General features: G+C 46.3%; 1 protein-coding gene across 2 annotated transcripts in view; it reads right to left on the minus strand.

The window, feature by feature from the left end:
* The window catches only part of LOC118774744 (fibronectin type-III domain-containing protein 3A-like), a 63,893-nt gene that overhangs the window by 15,932 nt on the left and 27,001 nt on the right, over positions 1 to 20,960 (minus strand). For both annotated transcript variants that reach the window (XM_036524215.1, XM_036524216.1), the window contains 8 exons: positions 4,872 to 4,948; positions 4,395 to 4,638; positions 3,481 to 3,774; positions 2,415 to 2,473; positions 961 to 1,127; positions 711 to 770; positions 261 to 399; positions 45 to 98 (listed from right to left, as the gene is read on the minus strand). In XM_036524215.1, coding sequence (XP_036380108.1) covers positions 45 to 98; positions 261 to 399; positions 711 to 770; positions 961 to 1,127; positions 2,415 to 2,473; positions 3,481 to 3,774; positions 4,395 to 4,638; positions 4,872 to 4,948 — 1,094 coding nt within the window. The remainder of the gene's footprint in view (positions 1 to 44; positions 99 to 260; positions 400 to 710; positions 771 to 960; positions 1,128 to 2,414; positions 2,474 to 3,480; positions 3,775 to 4,394; positions 4,639 to 4,871; positions 4,949 to 20,960) is intronic.

Below are 20,960 nucleotides of genomic sequence, written 5' to 3' on the forward strand. Positions count from 1 at the left end.
CCTCTGTTAGCTACGGTCAGGCTCTGTTGGACTGGCGACTGTACCTCATCCCACTGTAGAACGTAATTCTGGATTTTGGAGCCATTATCACAGGGAGCCTAGGGAGGGAGAAACAAGGGAGAAATCAGTGTCAGTGGTTATCAATTACTATTAATGCAATCAATTTCTCCAGTGCTACAAGCTTGGCTGTGGCTGTATTGTTTCTTGGTGAAAGCTTGAGGGGGCGTGGGGGTTTATGGAGCGGAAAGCCAGGCAGGTACCTTCCACTGCAGGACAAGGGTGTTCTTGGTCCCGTTGGCCTTCCTGGGGGGAGCAGGGGTGTCCGGCTCGCAGCTGAGGGTGGTGAAGCTCACGGGCTCCGACGGGCTGCCCTGCAAACTGAGACACAGGGCCTGCACCCTGCAGGGGGGTGCAGCAGCACGCATTCAACGACATGGGGGACCGGTTCAGCTTCGGAAACACGAAAGCTCAATTTCACTCTGACGTGACCAAGTACTACTGCATTTACTCTTATGAAAAACGTGGGGCAGTTTACCGGAATTCATAGTGTAGACTCCAGGCAGAATGACAAGCCTAGCTGTGCTGAATGGCCTATTCTTGCTACTTAATCGTCTTATGTAGGAGAACTGGCGATGAGTTGAAAGGAGGACAATGTGAAGGGGACTGGCACAGAGTAGGGATAAAAGCATGAGGAGAAAAAGATTGCCAACCTTGCATGGTAATCTGTCGCTGGTCTCAGGTCCTCTAATGTTGTACTTAATTCTTCCCCGCTGAAAGAAAAAAAAAAAAAAAAAAGACATAACATCATGACAAAAACAAATCCCTTACGGAGACACGCACCAGTAATCAAACCTATTTGGATTAAAAGCCAAATACCCTGCTATCTCCCTTCTCCCCCCACTCAGCTCAGTAAGGGCCTGTCACTCTACCAATTGGTCACTTTTATCCCCCGGGCTTCACCTGTAGACGGTCTTGTACTTCCCATCCTTCCCGCTGTTGGACACGCTGACTTCGTAGCTGAGTGGCTCGGGCAGGCTCTTCTGGCTCCCCTCCTCGCTGTCTCCGTTCTCCGGCACAACGGGGGCGCTCCAGGTCAGCAGCGCCGTCCGGGCCTGGATGTCCGTCACCTGAGCCGCACGGAGCAGGGAGAAGCATTTCTTACCATCAACCAACCAGGAGCTTTTCAATTTAAGCTGTCACATTATTTTAGAGCTGACACCAGAGACACAGGATGTCCTGTGTTGACCGCATGACCGATTAAATCCGGGCTGAATAAATGAGTCAAACTGATCGGTTCTGGCTTATCGCTGTCAAAACGATACCGAGGATAAGCGGGAACCCTTCAGAGTCCACAGGTGCGGGAAGTGAGGTGGCTCTCTTGGGTTTAAAAGGAGCGCTGGCCTAAAACGGAGTTATCCCAGGCCAGAAGCGTGACACGTGCCCCTCCCGCGTCTTCCGTGTTCTTTGCGGGGACAAAAATAGCGGCGCCCTCGCAGCGGGAGCGACTTTGCGGGCCACGCGTCGGGCTTCGGCTCTGCCTCTGGGGAGGAGGGGGCGTGCCGTCTCTCCCTGTTACTGGAGTTCACAGCAGACCCGTCAGGCGGGGGGGAGAATGCTCCCCCGCAGAGCCGAGCAGCCCTCCCTCAGCAGGCCGAGGCCTCCTTTTTTTATATTCTCCCAACAATGAGCTAAATTTGGCGCTCCACCTTGGTCCCTGAAGGGGGGAATGACGACAGTGACTCTCAGAGAGCCTTCCTTTTTTACGCGCCTGAGCATCATGTCCCAGTAACTCTCTCCTCTCCCCTGGCTTTACTCTGTCTGTTCATGCGCATATCTATCTGAGGTTCAGCTGGAGGCTACAGCAGAGGCCCCCTTCTGCTCGTGGAGAAGGCACTGTGGTGGTTCTGATAGAAGAGTATGGTGAGCCCTGCACATGTCCATCACTCTAGCCAGTCCTACTATAATCCCTGCTCAAAGCGCATGGCCTCTCTGCTCAGCTTTGTCTTGTCGTGTTGGGGAAACACTGACTGCCTCAGGCCAGTTCTGTCCAACTCAAGCTTCCTGCTGGTGACGGCCACAGAGTGCAATCTGGAGCCAGGCCAATAGAGGGCGCTGTAGAACAGGGATGCTCCTAATAACCAGACCACCTCGTCTCACAATGGATCTGCAACTTCAGCCAAGCAGGTTCCCCAATCACCCAGAGTCAGTAATTCAGGAAGATAGCCTTTTGGGTAAATGCTTTGTGAATTGTGATTGAGAAATTTGAAAAATGATCCCTTGATCTGTATCACACAGTGCTGACAATGTATAACCTCACAAACATTCACAAACAGCATCCACACACACACACACACACACACACACACACACACACAGACACACACTTACAAACACACACACAAACACCTACTCACCACTGGCTTGCTGAGTGTAGATAACAGCGCTTGAAGCGTTTTGGACTCTTCATCCAGCTCTATGAAACATAAATAACAAAAATGAACAAGTGAGAACAGACATGAGATCAAAGTGTCAGAGACGTACGCCATTATTTTAGCACCAGACAAGCCTGAAGCAGATTCCAATCTGAAATTGCAATCCTGAACATGGGACTCTGCTGCTATTATGTTACATTATGCTAAGCAGGCCCTCTAATCCGCCAAGACTTTTCACATTGTAATATTTACTAGTTTGGGTCAAGTACCTTGCCCAAGGGTACAACAGCAGCAGCCCACCTGGGACTCAAACTGGCAACCCTGGGTTAAAATCCCTATGCCTGGCTGCCCGCACATGAGGAGAGGTCATGCAGCAGCATGCAATTTCCTAAGAATTATCACTCTCAAGAGACAGCTTATTAAAAAAGTAACTAAGCAGGTAAGAATTCTTCCCTGTTAACGTGCAGCTGCAGACAGGGCCAGTACAAGTTAGCCGGAGGCAAAAGGGTGATTAATGGCTCAACTGGGATTGCTGTAATTACGAGTAATAAAGGGCATATTACAGGCCTCTATAGGCCACAGACCGCTACTGGTAGCGAGGCCTCCGTGTTTCTGCTCCCGACCCTAACGGACCCAGACCCACCTCAGGGAAGAGGACGAGCAGAACAGAGAACAAACTGAATACATGAGAGAGTGATGCAAACAGGCCGCATTAACTACCTGATGGTGCCTTCACGGGCCTCCTGAGTTTAAAATAGCACCTGAAGTCAACAGGTCACCTCATCACTTAACATTTATAGCTTAGCTGACACTTTACATTGCATAGAGTTTTATGGAAAAGATTCAAAATGGATTTCCAGGATAAGCCTTCAGGTGGACACACAAAGAACACTAAGAAATTAATACTTGGCATACATTCTTGCAAATCCAACAAAAATACCTTCTCATAGAATCACTTGAAGTGCTTTCTGAAACACCTGACGTGCGTGAACTGAGCTCCGTCCAAATTTAGCACCATTCCCTCCCACCCCCACACTCAGCTCAGTACCTTCTGGCTCTGTGTCCGTGCAGGGGCTTCCTTTGGTCTTCTCCCACTGTTTGCCCTTCCCTGGCCCCGCCCCCGCCCCCTGTCCCAGTCCGTTGTGGACGTCGGCGGCAGTGGGGCTGCCGTGGTTCTTCTGCGGCGAGGGAGGGGGGCTGCCGGTTCGGTCCTTGGCCGGGCCGCCCCCTCCCCCGCCGCCGCCCTGCCGCTCCTTCAGCTTCTTCTGCAGACGCTCGTAGGTTTTGCTGGTCCTGTCGTCCCTGTGGAGGAACGGCGGCCGCGTGTGGGGGGAGTGAGAGTCTGCAGAGGAGAAAGCGCCTGCGTGAGAACACGTGAAAAGCACCTACCGTCTGCACGCAATACAAACTACAACCAGCAACTACCACACACACACATGCACAAAGCACCCACATACAAACAAGTAATCTCATACCAACTACCATATGCAAAAACATGCATAATGCACCTACACATACACACGCGCACTCACATATATATAACCTCATACCAGTGCCTATACACACACTTACAAATATATAACTTCATACTAGCAACAATCATATGCACACAGGCATAATGCAGTATCCTGGCATGCAGGAAAGCGGAATGCCTCTATATCATCGCCAGATTAGCGTTTACACAGGATTAACATGACAGACCATTTAACATTATGTGGGAGCTGCAGAAAACTCCCTGAGTGCACACAATATTGACTGCTCCAACTATTGAGCGCTCACACACCCGTAAGATAGGCTGGCTTAGCTCAGATATCCTGGAGTAGCTAGCATGCATGCATCTTAGCTTAGCTTAGCTTTTCTATCCATTAGCACAAACGGCCACTGGTTCAGTGAGGTAACGCACACAAGTTAACCAATGACAGCAGAGCACACTGAGCGTGACAGGCCACGCCCCCTCTTCACCTTGTTCGCAGAAGTGTGCGGCGTGGTACTGGGGGATGTACTGAGAGCTCATGTCGCCCGCCCCGCCCGGCACCGGAGAGTACATGTGGTGGGGCGGGGGTGGCATCATGGCCGGATGGGGGATGAAGGCCGACAGGTGGGCGTGGGGGGGCGGGGCCGCTGGGTGCAGGGGGGAGTGGCTTCCTGGATGATACTCCGGCTGAGGTAAGACCAGAACGCGGCGCACTCCGTTCTCCTCGATGATCTGTGCGCGAGGGAGAGAGAAAAAGAGAGGGAGAGAACGCATCGGGGTGAGTAGGAGACAGTGACAGAGAGGAGGAGAAATGGAGGGATATGTGTGTGTGTGTGTGTGTGTGTGTGTGTGTGTGTGTGTGTGTGTGTGCGTGTGTGCGCGTGTGAACACGTGCGTGCCTGTGAGACAATGAGTGAGAACACACATATCTATCTGTGTGTGACAAAGACGGTGACACTTTGTACCTGTGAAACATATCCAGGAGGCACGTAGATTGGAGGCACTGAACCATTTGGGGACATCATGGGAACCTGAGCAGGACCTGTGAACACAGCCAAGAGTTACTACCATTAGTGTTATTATTAGCAGGATTACTATTATCATTATCAGAGATATGTAACAATCCCAGCAGCACCAGAGGGGAGTTCCTGCAGGTCCCCAGGGAAGGCAGAGCAGCTGGAGTAAAGGCAGATAAACTAAGCCCTGAATACAAACACCAGCGTGGTAATATTGAGTCCTGCGGATAAAGAATTAAAAAAGCAATAAACAAGTTTAAAATTCATTCACCCATCGGTGAAATTTCGGTAATCATATCCCACACAATGAAAAGCAATACCCAGAGCTCGGTAATGCGGCATGCTCTGTTTTCAGGGACGGCAACGCTGTGATTTAATAAAGGAAATTAAAAATGGGAAAAAAAAAACCCTTCATTAATATGCCACAATGAAAAAAAAAGTGTTAAATGAGAAACAGGAATGCTGAAAATGAGGAAAAAGACAATAAAAAGAAGGATGGAAACAGAAAGGGGATTGTTAAGGAGCAGAAAGGCAGGAATGAGCCACTGCCCACAGCTTGCTGGCAGCCAGGCGTGCCACCCGCCAGGTCTCTCCATGCGGGCATGCCCTGAAGGCGAAGCCAAAGGCACTCCATGGCTTTACGCTCCCTTTCGCTGCTATTTGTGTTGTTTTCCTCCACACCCCAGGAGCAGTGCTGACTCTAATTTCTAAATCGTTCCGTTGCTGCTGGGAAAGTTCGACAGCTTTTGAACCCGCCGACTTCAGGGCTCAGACAGGGGGGCTTCCGCGAGGCTTCCTTTCAAGTTACCTTTCACTCTGTTCTCATTTTGCTTTTTACACTTAAGATTCAAAATTCGTCACGTTTTCTTACCATTAACATAATTAACACTGGAAGCATGACACGCCGGCTTTCTCAGCAATCATCTGCCATTCCCATTTCTCATTCGATGTTTCTTTGTTCTTCAGTTTTGACAAAAGTGAGCCCTCCATAACACAATCAGTGATAAAGCAAAGCCAACCAGCTGACAGAAAAGAGAGGGAAGTCAGCCTTTAGGCCAAGGTGTGTATGTACCTTCTGTGTGTTCTTTTTACAAGTGCATGTGTGTGTATGTGTATATGTGTGATTCTCGGTTTCAGAAAAGAGTGGAAAATGTAATCCAACCAATGAAACCAATCTATTTTAACCTGTGTAACTTTTCAGGTCATCATACACTCGCTAAAGACCCACTTCTGTATCTGCCATTTGCACGCAATATATATCCCTTACAAAATCACTGCTTTAGCTTATGTTTCTTTCTTTCTTTCTCTCTCTCTCTCTCTCTTTCTCTCTCTCTCTCACACACACACACACACACACACACACACACACGTAAACATTTGTTTCATAGCAGTAAGAATTTGAAAACAGTGCTTGGTAGATGCTCTTATCTAGAGCGATTTGCACTGGTTACAATTCTTACAATGTCATCCATTTATACAGCAGGATATTTACTGAGGCAATTCTGGGTTAAGTACCTTACCCGAGAGTACAGCAGCAGTGTCCCAGCAGGGAATCAAAGTGGAAACCTTTTGGTTACGAGTCCGGCTCCTGAAAACTATGCTACACCGCCGCCCTGACTGCCATTAGAGGTTCATTTATGCATTCTTAGTACACCCCACTAGTGTCCATGAGTGGATGATTTGGGGGGTTCCTGAGTGACTGTGGGCTAAAAGCTGCAGCCAGGCAGGATCAGGGAGCTTTCACTGCTAGAGGATGGTTAAAGACTTACAGTGGGGTAGACAGGGTGTGTGAGTCTCTGTGTATTCTGTGCCTGTGTGTGTGGATCTGTGTCTTTGTGTGCCAGGTGTGTGTGTGTGTGTGTGTCCCTGTGTGCGTCAGCTGCATTGTGTGGCTGCATCTGTGAGCGCGTCTTTGTGTTTTCGTGTCTGTAGGTGTATGCGTGTCTCTCTGTTTGTGTCTTTGTGTCTGCATTTGCGTGCGTTTTGTGTAAGCGTTATGCAAATCTCGAGTCTGTGCGTGTATATGTGTGAGTCTGTCCGCATGTGTGTGTGTGTGTGTGAGTGTGTGAGTGTGTGTGTGTGTGTGTGTGTGCACGTGTGTGTGTGTGTGTGCACATGTGTGCTCCCCTAGCCCCAGCAAACTTGGCCCTACCCAGCTGGCACTTTCACTTTCACATTCCTCAGCAGGCTGGCAGTGGGGGGAGAGAGAGGGAGAGAGAGATGGAGATGGAGAGGGAGAAAGAGAGAGAGGGAGAGAGAGAGAGAAACAGAGTGCTCCAGGAACCCAGACTCAGTCACATGGCTCACCCTCCCAGTGCCAGCTGTGATGGAGTAGTGGGGAATAAACAGGCCGCCCACTCGTTTCCAGGGCGCTGTCTTACCGCTCACAGCATGCAGACTGGAGAGGGCAGGGAGGAGGGACGGGAAAGCACCGCTCAGAGAAGGAGAGAGAGAGAGAGAGACTACTGTTCAGACAGAAACAGAGGGAAAGACAGAAACCACTGCTCCGAGAAAAAGATAGCTACAATACTGTGGACTCACAGGTGAGCTGGTAGGTACAGCTCAGTAATATAGTACCATGCAGTGCATTCACACGTGAGTCAATAAGGAGAGCAATTCAGGACCATGGAGCACATGATTCACAGAGCCCCACGCAGACCAATAGGGAGCCAGGTCCTCATCAACACACTGACTTCAGCGTGCTCTGAACACCATGCCACGACCAGCGTGGTCAGTGCCAGTTCTGTTTTGTCTTGGTTTCTGTCTGTAGTTATTCTGTGTTCCATACGCTAGATGCAACAGCAGCATGGCTGAAAGGACAGGGATCATGCAGTGAACATTTTAAAATGGGAAGAAAGCAAATGAGCATGTTATGTAACGTGTTTACATAATATGTCTAATGTTTTGTGTCAAGGATACCCTTCGACCTCGCAGCGAAATTGCGTTGGTCCAAAGTACAGAGGCTGGAGCTGGAGGACAATGAGGGAGAAACGAGATAGCGCTGAGAGCCGGGCTCTCGTTCAAGGCTCTTATCTCCCAAACATGTAGGGTTTACATAAAAGCTTAAATGGAGAACAATTTTTCAGGCCGCACCAGGTACGGCGCTGTCTGGGTCACAGTGCCCGGAGAAATGTGAACAGCACAGCCTCTCGCTCATGCGCACGCACACACACACACACACATTTACGCGCTCCAGCCTGCAGCCGAGAGTGCGTTTGTATAAACCCACAGATCGCTACCGCCAGACGCAGCCGGGGTAAACTCTGTCCAAAATTAGAATTTATTTCTTTGATTTCCTGTCTAGTCTTTCCACTTGTCTGGCCACCCTAATGAAGTTTGTTCCCTCCATCTGTGTGCGTAATAAGCCTCAGACTACATTAAAGATCATTTTTCTCAGGCTCGGGGAATAGGCCCAGGCTGGGGCACACTTCATGGCAATTAAGTCACCGCAGATAAACACGCACGGCGGCTGGACCGTCTCCACGTCAAAGGGGGCGCCGGCCATGGCAACGCTTCCACGGCAACGCATCCACAGGCGGGGGTTGTGACAACATGGTGCCCACCCCATTACGCAACAAACCCGCTGTCTGCACCCCACAGAACCTGATGTACGGATTCCATCCCAGACTGCCAAAGGGCATCTTTCCTGGGTGACCACAGACTGCTGGGTGATGCCTCAGGGAGGTATTTCGACAGCAATGAGGGGTGTCTTCTGGAGTTAAACAAAAAAAACACAACAGCATTTGGCTAGATGTGCCAAGCATTCACAATATAGCATGCCCACTTTGTAAGGCCAACCAACCACTCTCCCAGAATTTTACATTGGGAAAATTTATATATAAATTTAACATGGGTTTTGTCATTCGGTGGAAAAAATTATTTCGGCCCACAATACTCAGGCTATTTGTCAATGGAAATGTGAGGTAAGGCATGCATGCTGTGCTTTTTCAGAAAGCAAGAGGGGGGTTGGTTCTGGTGTGCGGGTGGCATTTGTTGTAGAGGTGGTGTTTTGTATCATTAAGTGCTGTCGATGACACACCCTGTACCAATTTTCAGACCCTAGACAAATGTTTATACACATTCCCAACACCAGAAAACACAATGCTTCCCTCTTGGGAGTGCCAAACATAGGGTGTTGACGTTGCAGGGCATGAGTCCTTTGTGTCGCTGTTGTGCCACTGTAACTAAAAACCGAACTATTGATGGGGAAGTCGCATTCTCTTACAGCCACTTATGATGAAGGAAAAGTACTGCAACGGAGAGTGGGACGGATTCAAGAGCCACTTAAAGGGAAATCCATACAACCGAAAGATACGAACAAAGATCACACCACAGAGAACAGACCAAAAAAAAAAGATTCTGATATGTCCTTCGCTACCTTTAAACCAGCTTGCGTTGATTGCATGCATCAGCTGAAGTCCAGAGCTTAAGCGTGCCCTATGAGTGCTTTCACATACACTGTAGAACTACCTGTATCTCTGCCTAGGCCATTCCTAAGAAACAGCATGCAGATGTGTGTTCCTTGCAGTAGTACCCGAGAGCACTCCATTTCATGCGCATCACGGCAGACCTGACTTAGCTTCATTTTAAGGTAATAATCATATTTATATACTTGCCTCGTGCTACACTACCAAGCCTTGGTAGCAGTCTGCTAGCTAGCTAGCTATTAGCGCTCCAGGCTGAATGCAAAATTTATTTGTTCAAATTTCTATTCAATTTGCATTGCTACTAAAAATAAACAGTAGCTCTTTGTAGCGAAGGGCAAGAGCAGTCACCCCACCCGGCCTCGAACCCAGGTCTACGGGGTACCAACCAAGCGACTTTGACTGCGACGCCAAAGAGCCAGGCTCGTTGGTACGGCAGTCAGAGCGCATACTCAACTGTAGTGACGGCACTCCGTCACACTCTTCAAATAACTTTTAAATTACATACTCCAAAAACAAAACAGTTATAAAACCATAGTTCTATTACTATATCCTGCTTAGCATGCAACCTGTCCTTTGAGGAACAGCTGTACCTTTTTTAAGCTACAACCTGTTGCATTCTCCATGCAAGTGGAAGGTGTATTTGTCAATACGTCAGTCATTGTTGCCTCCACTAGTTTCAAAAGAAATGTTTGCCATTTTAATGCACCTCTCGCCAGAGACGCTCACTGTTTTCCAGCAGTAATTTCAAATAAAATTTAAATAAAAGCTACTTTAAATTTGGGTTGGTTTAACGAACATGCACAAATAAATAGATGGCAAAAAATGTCACCAACTTTCATTTGAAGGATTTGACCACTTTCCTATCACTTGTCTCTTGCATAATGCTTCTGACAGTTACAATGAAAGACAGGAGCTGACATGTTAAATGCGTAAGTGCAAGCTGATCTTTCCTGAGTGAACACCGTCGCATTTGGACGGCAAAATGGTGGTGTCATGTCATGTGCCAGGAGACTGACTGCTCCCTGTCTGTCATCCCGGGGAGAGAGGGAGAAGAGCGAGAGACATGCCAAGACTGAGGTAATGAAAGAGAGAGGGGAAAAGAGGTAAAATGTCCAGACGATTTACTGCAGACCGTACATTAAGTTTAACCGTGTGTCTGGATCTCTGAGACACGGGAAGAGAAAGACAGGGGGGCGGAGAAAGAAAAAAAATAACACAATCTATGCCTGACAAACAGGGCTTGAATGAAAAACGACACATTCCCCAGTGACAAGAGGCAGATAGCTTCCTCTACCCCCCTTTACTCATTCCTTCCTGGTTGTAAATACAGGTATCCCTTGATTTTACATTGAAGCACCTTTATATGAAGTTAATGTTTTGTCATAATTAAAAAATAGAGCTAGCTTGCTTAACCAAGGGATACCTGTAGCTAGACCCTGGGCAATGTTTCTTCTTCTGTCACCATCATGTCCCTCCTGGAAAATGGTACACTGCAATGGTTCAGCGCTAATGGACACTAGCAGCACGTAAGTGCCTCTACTGATAGAGGCTGTCCACTCCCATAACTGCCCGCCCATCTCCCATCACACAGCCTGTCCAAGCTCATAGACCTGACGCGACAGCCAATGGACTGGCAGGCTCGGGAAGGTTCAAAGGTCACCAAGTGCCTGTCAGGCTCTAAGGAAGAGTCGGCGACAAAAACTGATCTGGGTCGATGACCATTTGTCCAATACAGCGAGGTATCCAGCGAGCAGATACTGTGGCTGTGACAGGCGATTGCCGTGACAACACCGCATTAATGACGACGAACGGCAACACAGACATCCTTCGCACGCGCTCAGTGACGCGCGCACGCGCCGCAGGTGCTTTCTGATGCGGATGATGGCTTTTTCACTTCCCTCTCGCTCTCCGCTGTCAGATAAATAATACATCAGAGAAAGCAAACAAAGGAGAGGTGGGCTGCTGTTTCCATTCCGCCCATCCGTACATCCCAGCATCCCCACCTGAGAGAGAGCGAGAGAGGCGAACAGAGAACAGGGCAGCACACTCTTCCCCGAAAGCAGGAGGGAGAAAGACAGACAGCAATACAGAGAGGGAGAAGGGGCAGTCAATGAGAAGGAGACAAAACTACAGAGTAGAAAGGAGACACCGAGAGCGAGAGCGAGAGCGAGAGAGAGAGAGAGAGAGAGAGAGCGAGAAAGAAACAAAGAGAGGAGATGCGAGAAGAGACGCAGGTGAATCCAGAGCACGTCTGTTCCCAAAATAGCCGGGAGAGAGCAAACAGTCCCAAGCCGGGAGAGGCTGAATGAGGAGCGGAAACGCTCTGCTTGCGTGGCTCTGACTCAGGGATGCCGCTTCACCATGGTTATAGAAACAAAGCAACGTAACTTCCAGGGCTAAAAATAATGTCACCCGCGATATAAATAACCAGGAGGAGAAGGGTATGCAGTCCAGCCTTTCACTCTATCCGTCCCTCTCTTCATGTCCTGTCCTTTGAGGGACTTCTATTTCAGGAGCTTTGTTGAATACGTAGCAAAAAACAACCTGAGACACCAATCATTCATACCGCCAGCCCTGAGAAAACAGCAAACTTTAAACTACGCAACTAAAAAAAAACATTATACTATACATTAGATGTGCTGTTACAATAAAAGGAGAAATTGCCTAATATTTTTAATCTAAATAGCGAGCTCTTAACCTTACAGTGCGTGGCAACAGCGAAAATGACAGTGCACAAGATGTTAATGGACTTCAAAATTTATTCAAATAACCAATCAAATCTCACACTGTCCTATATATGTAACAGAGTCTGCTCTTCCACAGGGCAGGAACGGGCAGATGGATGGGGGACACATGAGGGTGGAAATGAGGAACGAGGACAGGAAGCAAAAGTTGTAGGTTTTTTTAAAAAAATATGAAATATTCATCATGTACACAAACTGGTTTAAGCAGGGGCAGAAGACTCTTTCAGAGGGAAAGCTCCAGCTTGTCTCTGACTTTTCCAGGATCCCACAGGGAGATTTCCCAACAGACATTATTTTTAATATCACTAATAATTATTAGGAGACTCCATTTTCATTGCTTTCATTCCTGCTTTATCAACACTTTGTAAACTGTCGCTATAAATAGGGATTTCAGTTGGGCCGACAAAGCGCTGAAAGAGAGCCAGCTCTGGCTGAGGTCCCTAACTGGAGGGGACGCTGTATTAGACCGTGCTGGAGCCCGGAGGTGTTTAATTATTAATTACAATTTATTAATGTGCTGGCCTGACACATAAAGGTGAGGACTGATGAGTTTGCCGAGGGGGCAGGGGGGTTAGAGGGGGGAGGTTAATTACAGCAGGGGCGGAGGTGGTGGGGGGGGTATTCAACACTGGGTCAGGTCCCCACCAAATCAACCAACCAATGCATGAGAAACCCCCCTCTGATTCACCCTTTTTACCAACACCTCCGCCATCACAGCTTAATTTCCCCTACAAGTTAAATCACTTCCAGCAGTTGACAGGGCTGTAATCTTGTGGAGGTGCAGCAACGTTAGTTAATGGTTAATGAGAAGACCTCTGTCTCTGTGGGGGAAAATTGGTTCCCATGACGAAGAACAGTGAAGGTAAATGAGGAACTCTTCCTACTGACTGGCTGATAATGTGAGGATGGTTCCGCAGCCTTGACATCAACCTCCCCGGCTTCTTCCATGACCAGCGACAGCACTGGACATCTGACAGCTTGAACAGGCCAACACTATGTCTCTGAGTCAAGTAATCTACATTCTGTAAATTACATTCATTTATGCATTACTCGTTCAGCAGATGCTGTTATCCAGAGAGACTGAGAGCAGGGCAGTGCAGTGCATATAATATGGCTACATGACAAATGGCACGGACACACTAAATGCTACAACAACATCTGAACAAAAGTGAAAATGACCAATACCGCGATAAAGGAGACTAACACAAAAAAATCATTAGACAAAGTGGCAATGTGTAAAAGCACTGTGACACCAACAACAGCGTCTATAGAATAGAGAGGCGTGAGAGTCATGTATCCAGCACAGGATATACAGCACACACCCTCTCTGAGTGCATGTGTTTAGAAAGACAGGGGGAGCACAGGACAGGTACATAGGACATGGACACACAAAGGCTGCTCTACACTGCAGCCCACGCCAGCCTCTTTTTCCTTCCTTCCTTCCTTCATTCATTTGTTCTCGCTCCATTTGCCAGCTCTCATCCCCTCTCGCCACTCTTCAGTCCCCCCCCCTCCTTTGTCTCGCACATTTAGCAGATCTGCGGGCAGCCCACAGGTGATTTTTTCCTGCCAGAGGATGCATAAATGTGATGTTGATAATTCAACAAATTAACGCTGTTCTGACTGAATGAATGCTTTCATTCCAAACAGGTGGAAAAAGAAATACTTGAAATTCTCTCTCTAAACCCATCTTTCTCTTTTCTCAACCCATCCTTCGCTCTCCCCCTTTTTCCTTCCTGTCCGTTTCCCCATTTCTCACGCGCTCTCTCTCTCATTATTGCTGTCCCATCTCTCCTCTCTCTCTTGCTCTCTCTCTCATCAGCAGGAGGACAGTATGACTCACCTCTCTGTTCATTCTGAAAACCCAGCTGCAGACTCTATGAATGAACGGTGCGTACGTGCCTTCATCTGACTGCGTGGCCGAGCCAATGGCCACCTTTGTGCGTACGACAGCGTGTCGCACATGTGTGCGGGCACGCGCCTGTGCGTGCCTGCCTCCCAGTCCGTCCTGACCTGTGTGTGCATGTTTATGCATGTATGCGGGTGCTGGCTGTGTGTGTGCGTGCATGACTGGATTTGATTATCTTATGGGAACATATGTATCTGAATCACTGTCACACTCCTAATCCAGCTATGAGCCCTGGAGCCTCAGACAGATGGATAGACAGACACATATACACACACACACACACACACACACACACACACACACACACACACACACACACACACACACACAGAGGTACACACACAGAGACAGAGACACACACACAGAGACAGAGACACACACACACACACAAGTCAACTCTGAGGTCTGCATCACCCACTCACAAGCATTATGAAAACACTATTCTTTGGACTCTTCAGGGCCATTCAGTGTAACTGCTACAATGACTTTCCTTCAGAAGTCACATTCAGAAAATAGACAAATACTCCTATCTATCTGACATTCCCCTACAGTCATACAATCAGTCGAGCGGCGAGGCATGGGACAATGAGAGACAGGGAGAGAAATCATGCTGAAAGTCCACCCACTCCTCCTGAACGGCTCACACTTTATTTATAGCCCATTCATAAAAAAGATCTGAGACTCAAAGGAACAGATATAAGCCCTTGACAGGGAGAAAACATTCTACATCTAGTGGTGATGACAAACTGTGACATATTTTATCACTTAAAATTATATTTATGAATGTGCCAAAGCCTGCTATTTAATCATGCAGGGTTGATTTTCCGTGAGTGTGTGTGTGTATGTGGGGGTATATATAGTGTAGTGTATGCAAATATATTCGACTAGTCTAGTCATTTCATTACCATCATTTCATTATTTCATTAGAATTATTCGTGTATTGTGCCTCATGACTCAATTTAGTACAAAAGGCTTCATGAGCTTATTCCTACACTGCACAATGGTGCCTGTTTTTATGTGATATTTTATTGTAATTTTCTACAGCACGTGACATGTGAACAAGCTTTAAGCAGGGAGTGCACGCAAGCATAATAATGGTATCACAGATGACAAGAAAACTAACCCTGGTTTGCCAGAGGCCACCACTTACTGCCAAACACACACAAAACAAGGTGAGTCACTGCTAAACAATCGATCCATCAATCCAGCAATCCGTCTGCCTTGAATTTAAATTCAAAGGCAAGTTAATCACCAGAAGCCCTGCCAGCAAGTTTATGGAGTGGCAAAAGCTGCCTCTTGGGTGCCGTCACATGAACCCAGCACGGGTTCCAGAGTGTAAGGAATGCCCCCGAGCAGGTGACAGACGCTGTCACACGCTGTGTCCCCCTGCTGCAGGACCACTGGGCCGGGCTGGGAGTGCCGCTGGCCGCAGCCAGAGCTGCAGGGAAGCGAGCGCAAAGTCCCAAGCTCGCACGGCTCTCCCTCGCGGAAACGACGTCGTGCACTGCAATACTGGCAGGCCCTCCGCTTCAAACGCTGTTCACGTGCAAACCCCCCCCCACAGTGAGACACAAGAGGGTTTCTGCCCACCGAGAAAAATGAAAAGCTGACATGACATGCCTTCAACGGACACATCATTCATCTGTGTTCTTCGGAACATTTTGGGCTCAAGGGGGAAGAAACTGGACAGACTTTAAATTATGCGATCCTTGCTTTGACCTCAGATGCTTGCTTTTAATCTTTAGAGCTGCATAATCTGTTCACTACAATGACATTTTCTGTAGCGGCACCTCCATCATCACATCAGGTGAACAATTTGCCACACCTGTTCTTCTAACTAACCACCACTCACCCAATTATGTAGATTCTCAGTTCTCAACTGCTATCACACAATTACACCCCAATCTCAGGGCACAGCACTTGAGCATAGCAGGTATTAATACCAGAATTTGAAGTCAATCTCTTCAGCAGTTTCCTTTGCGGCATGAAATCGTCAGTCCTTGGAGGTTAGTTTAATTTCACAGGTTACCTACTATTAAATGATTTTACTACTCCCCCACAGACTGACTGAGTTTTAAATATTCTCCAAAATAAATTCCACCCTCCATTACGGTCTCGATACCACAGTGAATGAATAGCAATGAAAAATGACTACTGCATTATTACAAGCTGATAAAGGAATTACTGATTTTATTTCACCTCAGATCAACTGTATTTTTTTCTTAAGCATTCACTCTGATGTTACTAGGCCTACTCTATGTGAGACATGATGTAAATGGGCTTATTACAGCAAACATCAACAAAAACGATCAAAGCTCCTCCTGAAATTGTTTCAACTAAAAAATAACACTGACTACCACTCCTCTCTCACGGTATCCACTTACAAATGCTGAATTGGTTTGTTTTGTCAGTACTGTCAATCTCTCTATTGGGACATTAAGTCCATCTGTGGAACTGATCTGGAGTCATATACTGTATTACTGGTCAGAGTATGTCAGTTAATTCTGTGTTGATGCTAGGCATGAGAATCAGCAGCAGGCAACTCCTTGAATCTTCCACAGGCTCCTCACATCTCATTCAATTCAGTTATTCCCCCCCCCCCCCCCCCCCCCCAAGAGTCTCAGCAGTCCTCTTGACACCCTGGAAAAGGATTAATTTGGGCATTGCAAAGACTAGGCACGCCGGGCCATGAGGGCCTTCTTATCTAGTTCCACAAAAACATTTCTTCAAACACTCACAGCCATATTCTGACTCAAGCCACTTGATTCATACCATGACTAAAAAACCTTGAGAATTCAAAATCATACTCTTGGATATTTTCCACTCTCTAGAGACAGTACTACCAATATTAAACCCCTCTTGTTCAATTTAATGTGTATTACATACATTATAATCCAATTTGATGAAACTGACTTTGTTCCAGCTAAGCATTTCCTCACACATGATGCTTATTTGAAATGGCATGTTTTTAACACTGGTGCCGAATGCCATAGGTCTGTCGTTTTGTGTTGTTTCTTATGTTTTTCTCAGCAAAATGGCATTTGATTTGATGGGATGAAATGGCGTATTTACCGCTGTAGTTAAATGCAGTTCTGGCCTCATGTTCACTCCATGGATGAAGATGTTATGGCATCCTTCGCAGTTTCAGTGAAAAGTACAAATTCTTCTCAGAACAGCTCCCATCCACTGTGGCAGAACAGACTCTCCTGTTTGATATTGCCACTGAGCCTCTGGCTATTTCCCTCAGGGCTAATAGGCAAGGGAGGAGAGATTCCCATTCAGGAGCTTTTCTCTGTGTGCCAATCGTCTACTGTCGTAGGCAGCATTTCAGAACCTTGCAACACAATACCTCTGGTTCTTCACACCCTGTATAGGTCTGGCACATTTCCAGAATACAAACCTTTTTGATTATTCGGGTTGCATATCACATGTCTGATAAACCAAACCCATAAGTAAGTTCCTGCTATGAACACGTACACAGAGGGTAACAAAAAGAGGCCTCTTTATAAGCAATGTTAAGCCTATGTTAGAGTGATTTAACAAAGATAATATCTGTTGGACAGATTGACCTCTCTCTTTTGCTATCCAGAACAAATAAACTTACTATGAGATTTTTATTTAATGTGTAGTATGACAATGGACGTAACACTCATCAGTATCTGATGAAATAACGTCAGTAAAATATCACATTTTTACATTTAATCTACTCTGACTATTCAAATTCAAAATTTAAATTCAAATTTGAATTTAATCCTTACTTAAAGAGTCAGCCAGATAATATCAAATTATTCAAAATACAAATTCAACCATCTTTGGCATATAAAATTTGCTTGGGATCCAGACTTAAGCACTGAGCTATCTGTAAACTGGCTAAAATCAAACCATCCCCTCACTCTACTTGAACAAGGTGATGTCATGCAGGCTCGTGGTAAAATACAAGCTTTCAAATCATCTACCTCATCAGTAACAGCATTCAAACTTGTGAGCATATCCTCTCTTGGGCTTTCAAACACATTTCTACATTTGTAGCCATTTACTTTTTACTCACAAGTAAAACTAACGCTGGAGACGAATGTCCAACAACCATACTCTTGCAATCGGTCAATGAAATGATGACGTATCATATAGGCTACTTGTGAAAATATGTGACTTTTTATGAGAATAAGATAAAAGGTTTGACCTGCCCATGAATGTGACCTACAATGAAGATATTATCCTGTCCCTCCATTTCCTGCCTCCAGTGCTCGCTTGTCCTTCCTTTACCATTGGACACAGCGTTATCATATGGTTTAGAATGTTTCTCTTCTTGTGGATGTTTTCTCTGGTTTGGGTTTCAGAAATGGAAACTCCGGAGGCTTCATTTCCAAAATGAAATTACCATGATACAGATTTTTAACTCTCCGCTCTGGTTAGATTCCTTACAACAGCCAGTTTTCACTCCCCAGATACAACCTCTCAGTGATAAACACTTAACATAAAATGCACAGAAAATATGTACTTCTCTATTGTGGTGAGCAGTGCATGGATGAACTGACTGCCAAATCAAAGACCAAAATGGAAGGAGAAAAAAAAAAATGAAGAAGACGAAGGCCTTTAAACCAGTTTTTCCTGGTTTATCCTTTCTTTCTTTTTTTCCCCCCTCATACCTTCTGGCACATTTTAAGAGGTGGGTTAAAAATAAGATTCTCTCTCCCTCCCTGTACCACTGGCTGTGAGTCATCCCTCCATCCACGTCACTAACAGACAAGTGCACCCTCTGACAGGCAGTCAGCAGCAACCGCACACATCCGCATGCTTCCCTTCTGGGGCGGGGGTGGGGGGAGGGGGGGTGTGTGTGACTCCTTACGGAGCTCTTTTGATCCGTGACTCTTTAGAATGATTTGTTGGTAAATAAACCGCAGCTCTTCCTCTGTTTAATTGGGTTGCTGTGCCGTCTTTATTTACGTCACACAAGGGCATCACTCACGAGGAACCCAATCTGTTCGTTTATCTAACCATACCGAGCTCTGGCTGGCCGCACGCTGTGCATCTCCACTCGTCTAGACAAAGGGAAAAGCTTTTCTTCAAAAATAAAACGCCAGCAGGCAATGGTTAAAAATGCTGTTCCTCCCTTCAGGAAGAGGCAGTAAATTCTTCCATGCAAGCATTCTAAACTGTTATACAAAGGTTTTTCCAGTGCTTGCCGTATTTAAGTTTGTATTTCACCACTGAAACAATGGCAGTGCATTGCGTCACTCTTTTGAAATATGTCTATCCCTTTTGTTCTGCAAATTGTATAAAATGTTTTTCATAGATTTCACACAGTAATGTCATGCCTGTATATGCAGTCATGCTGAGGACTTGTTTCAGAGTGTCTCACTGCCGCTTAAACTTTGAGCTAGACTTCAATGTTCATGATGTATTATTAAACATCACCATGAAGGAGCAGCCTTCACCTGTCCCCAGAAACTGTTTGTATAATGTTTAATTGTTTAATTGTTATTTGTTTGTTGAGGATCCTGTCTTCCATTTTAAATCCTGCTAAATAACTTCTTTTCACTGTTTTGAAACAAGCTAACTGGCCCCACCTGCCTAATCAAAGGAGTTTACACAGCTGTGTGGCTGGAGAGCGGGGCTGACTTAGTTTGAGCAGTTTGGTCTGTGTGTTCAGGTTGGCTCCCTCCTTTGCTGATTTTTTACAATAACCATTATTTTGTTCTGTTTGTTTTATGTGCTGTGTATTGGCAAGCATCATTATAGCCATCAACATGTTGTGCTGCCAGCTGGTTCAATCACAAAGGAGAGCAATCTGAAATTTAATATTATTGCCACCAAAAGGGAAAAGCAACGGAGGACATGCAATTTTGACAGCGGTAAAAGAAGAGATTGCTGGACCCAATGAAAAACACACATTCAGCTAGCTACCTACGTTCCAACAGCTAAAAATGGCAAGGAAATCCTGTTATGCCAACCAGCTATGATAGCAGAAAATTCTAGCAGGAGCTGGCTAGCATATCAAGGTTTATTTAACATATATAGCTATTCTAAAGTACCCAGCTAGAGGAAGCAGAAATACCCATAGCCAGTTGGCTAGCGATACTGGTTAGCTGTCACGCTGTATATTAACTACGAGTACACAAAGCTTACATGAAGCAATCGTAAGTGTGGCATAGCATCTGGAATAAGCATTCATAATACTTTGCACAGACACATGACACATCAGGTCATAGCAAGGGTTATGTACAAATGAAGGTCATATCAAGCCCTGCCACCGGTGTCTGATACTGACGTGTTCACAATGGATGACAAGTCAGAATCCTGTAAAAGTTACCTTCATTGCTCCATTTTCAATTATTTATCATTTTCTAACAATTTTACCATTCCCTGAACAAAATCATCTTTTGCAGGGTATTTACATGATATATGTTTGACCACGTGTGCTTATTTTAGCTGTTACCCAAAGTGTCGTCTTTCAGTGTTAAGCCTGTCCATCCAACTTCCATCTCCCAAAGCAGATGGACAGTGTTTGTTCCAGTATCTGCAAGCGGTATGCAGACCCACTCCCAACAGGAGCTGTGCTAAAGAGTATGCACCGGGACTGTTCCCATAAGCCACAGAAACAGTCCTGACCTACAAAGCTCATGGGGTCAGGGTTTCCCTAAAGCACTGATCAGAAGCCACCTGCAGTATGTCCAGAAAGAAGACGAGAGTATAAGGCCATTTCAGATCATTGGCCTCTCTTCCCCTTGCTGACTCCCCCATTGCTCCAAAAATTCAGTCATAATGAGATGACTCCCGACGGATACGTTTGATTTTATCACAGACAGCCTCCTTTCCGAGGCCGCTATTAAACGGAGACCTTAAAGGGATCACTTGAAGGATTTTATCACAGACAGCCTCCTTTCCGAGGCCGCTATTAAACAGAGACCTTAGAAGGATTTTATCACAGACAGCCTCCTTTCCGAGGCCGCTATTAAAC

This window comes from Megalops cyprinoides, chromosome 3 (assembly GCF_013368585.1).
Source record: "Megalops cyprinoides isolate fMegCyp1 chromosome 3, fMegCyp1.pri, whole genome shotgun sequence".
NCBI classification, from domain to species: Eukaryota; Metazoa; Chordata; class Actinopteri; order Elopiformes; family Megalopidae; genus Megalops; species Megalops cyprinoides.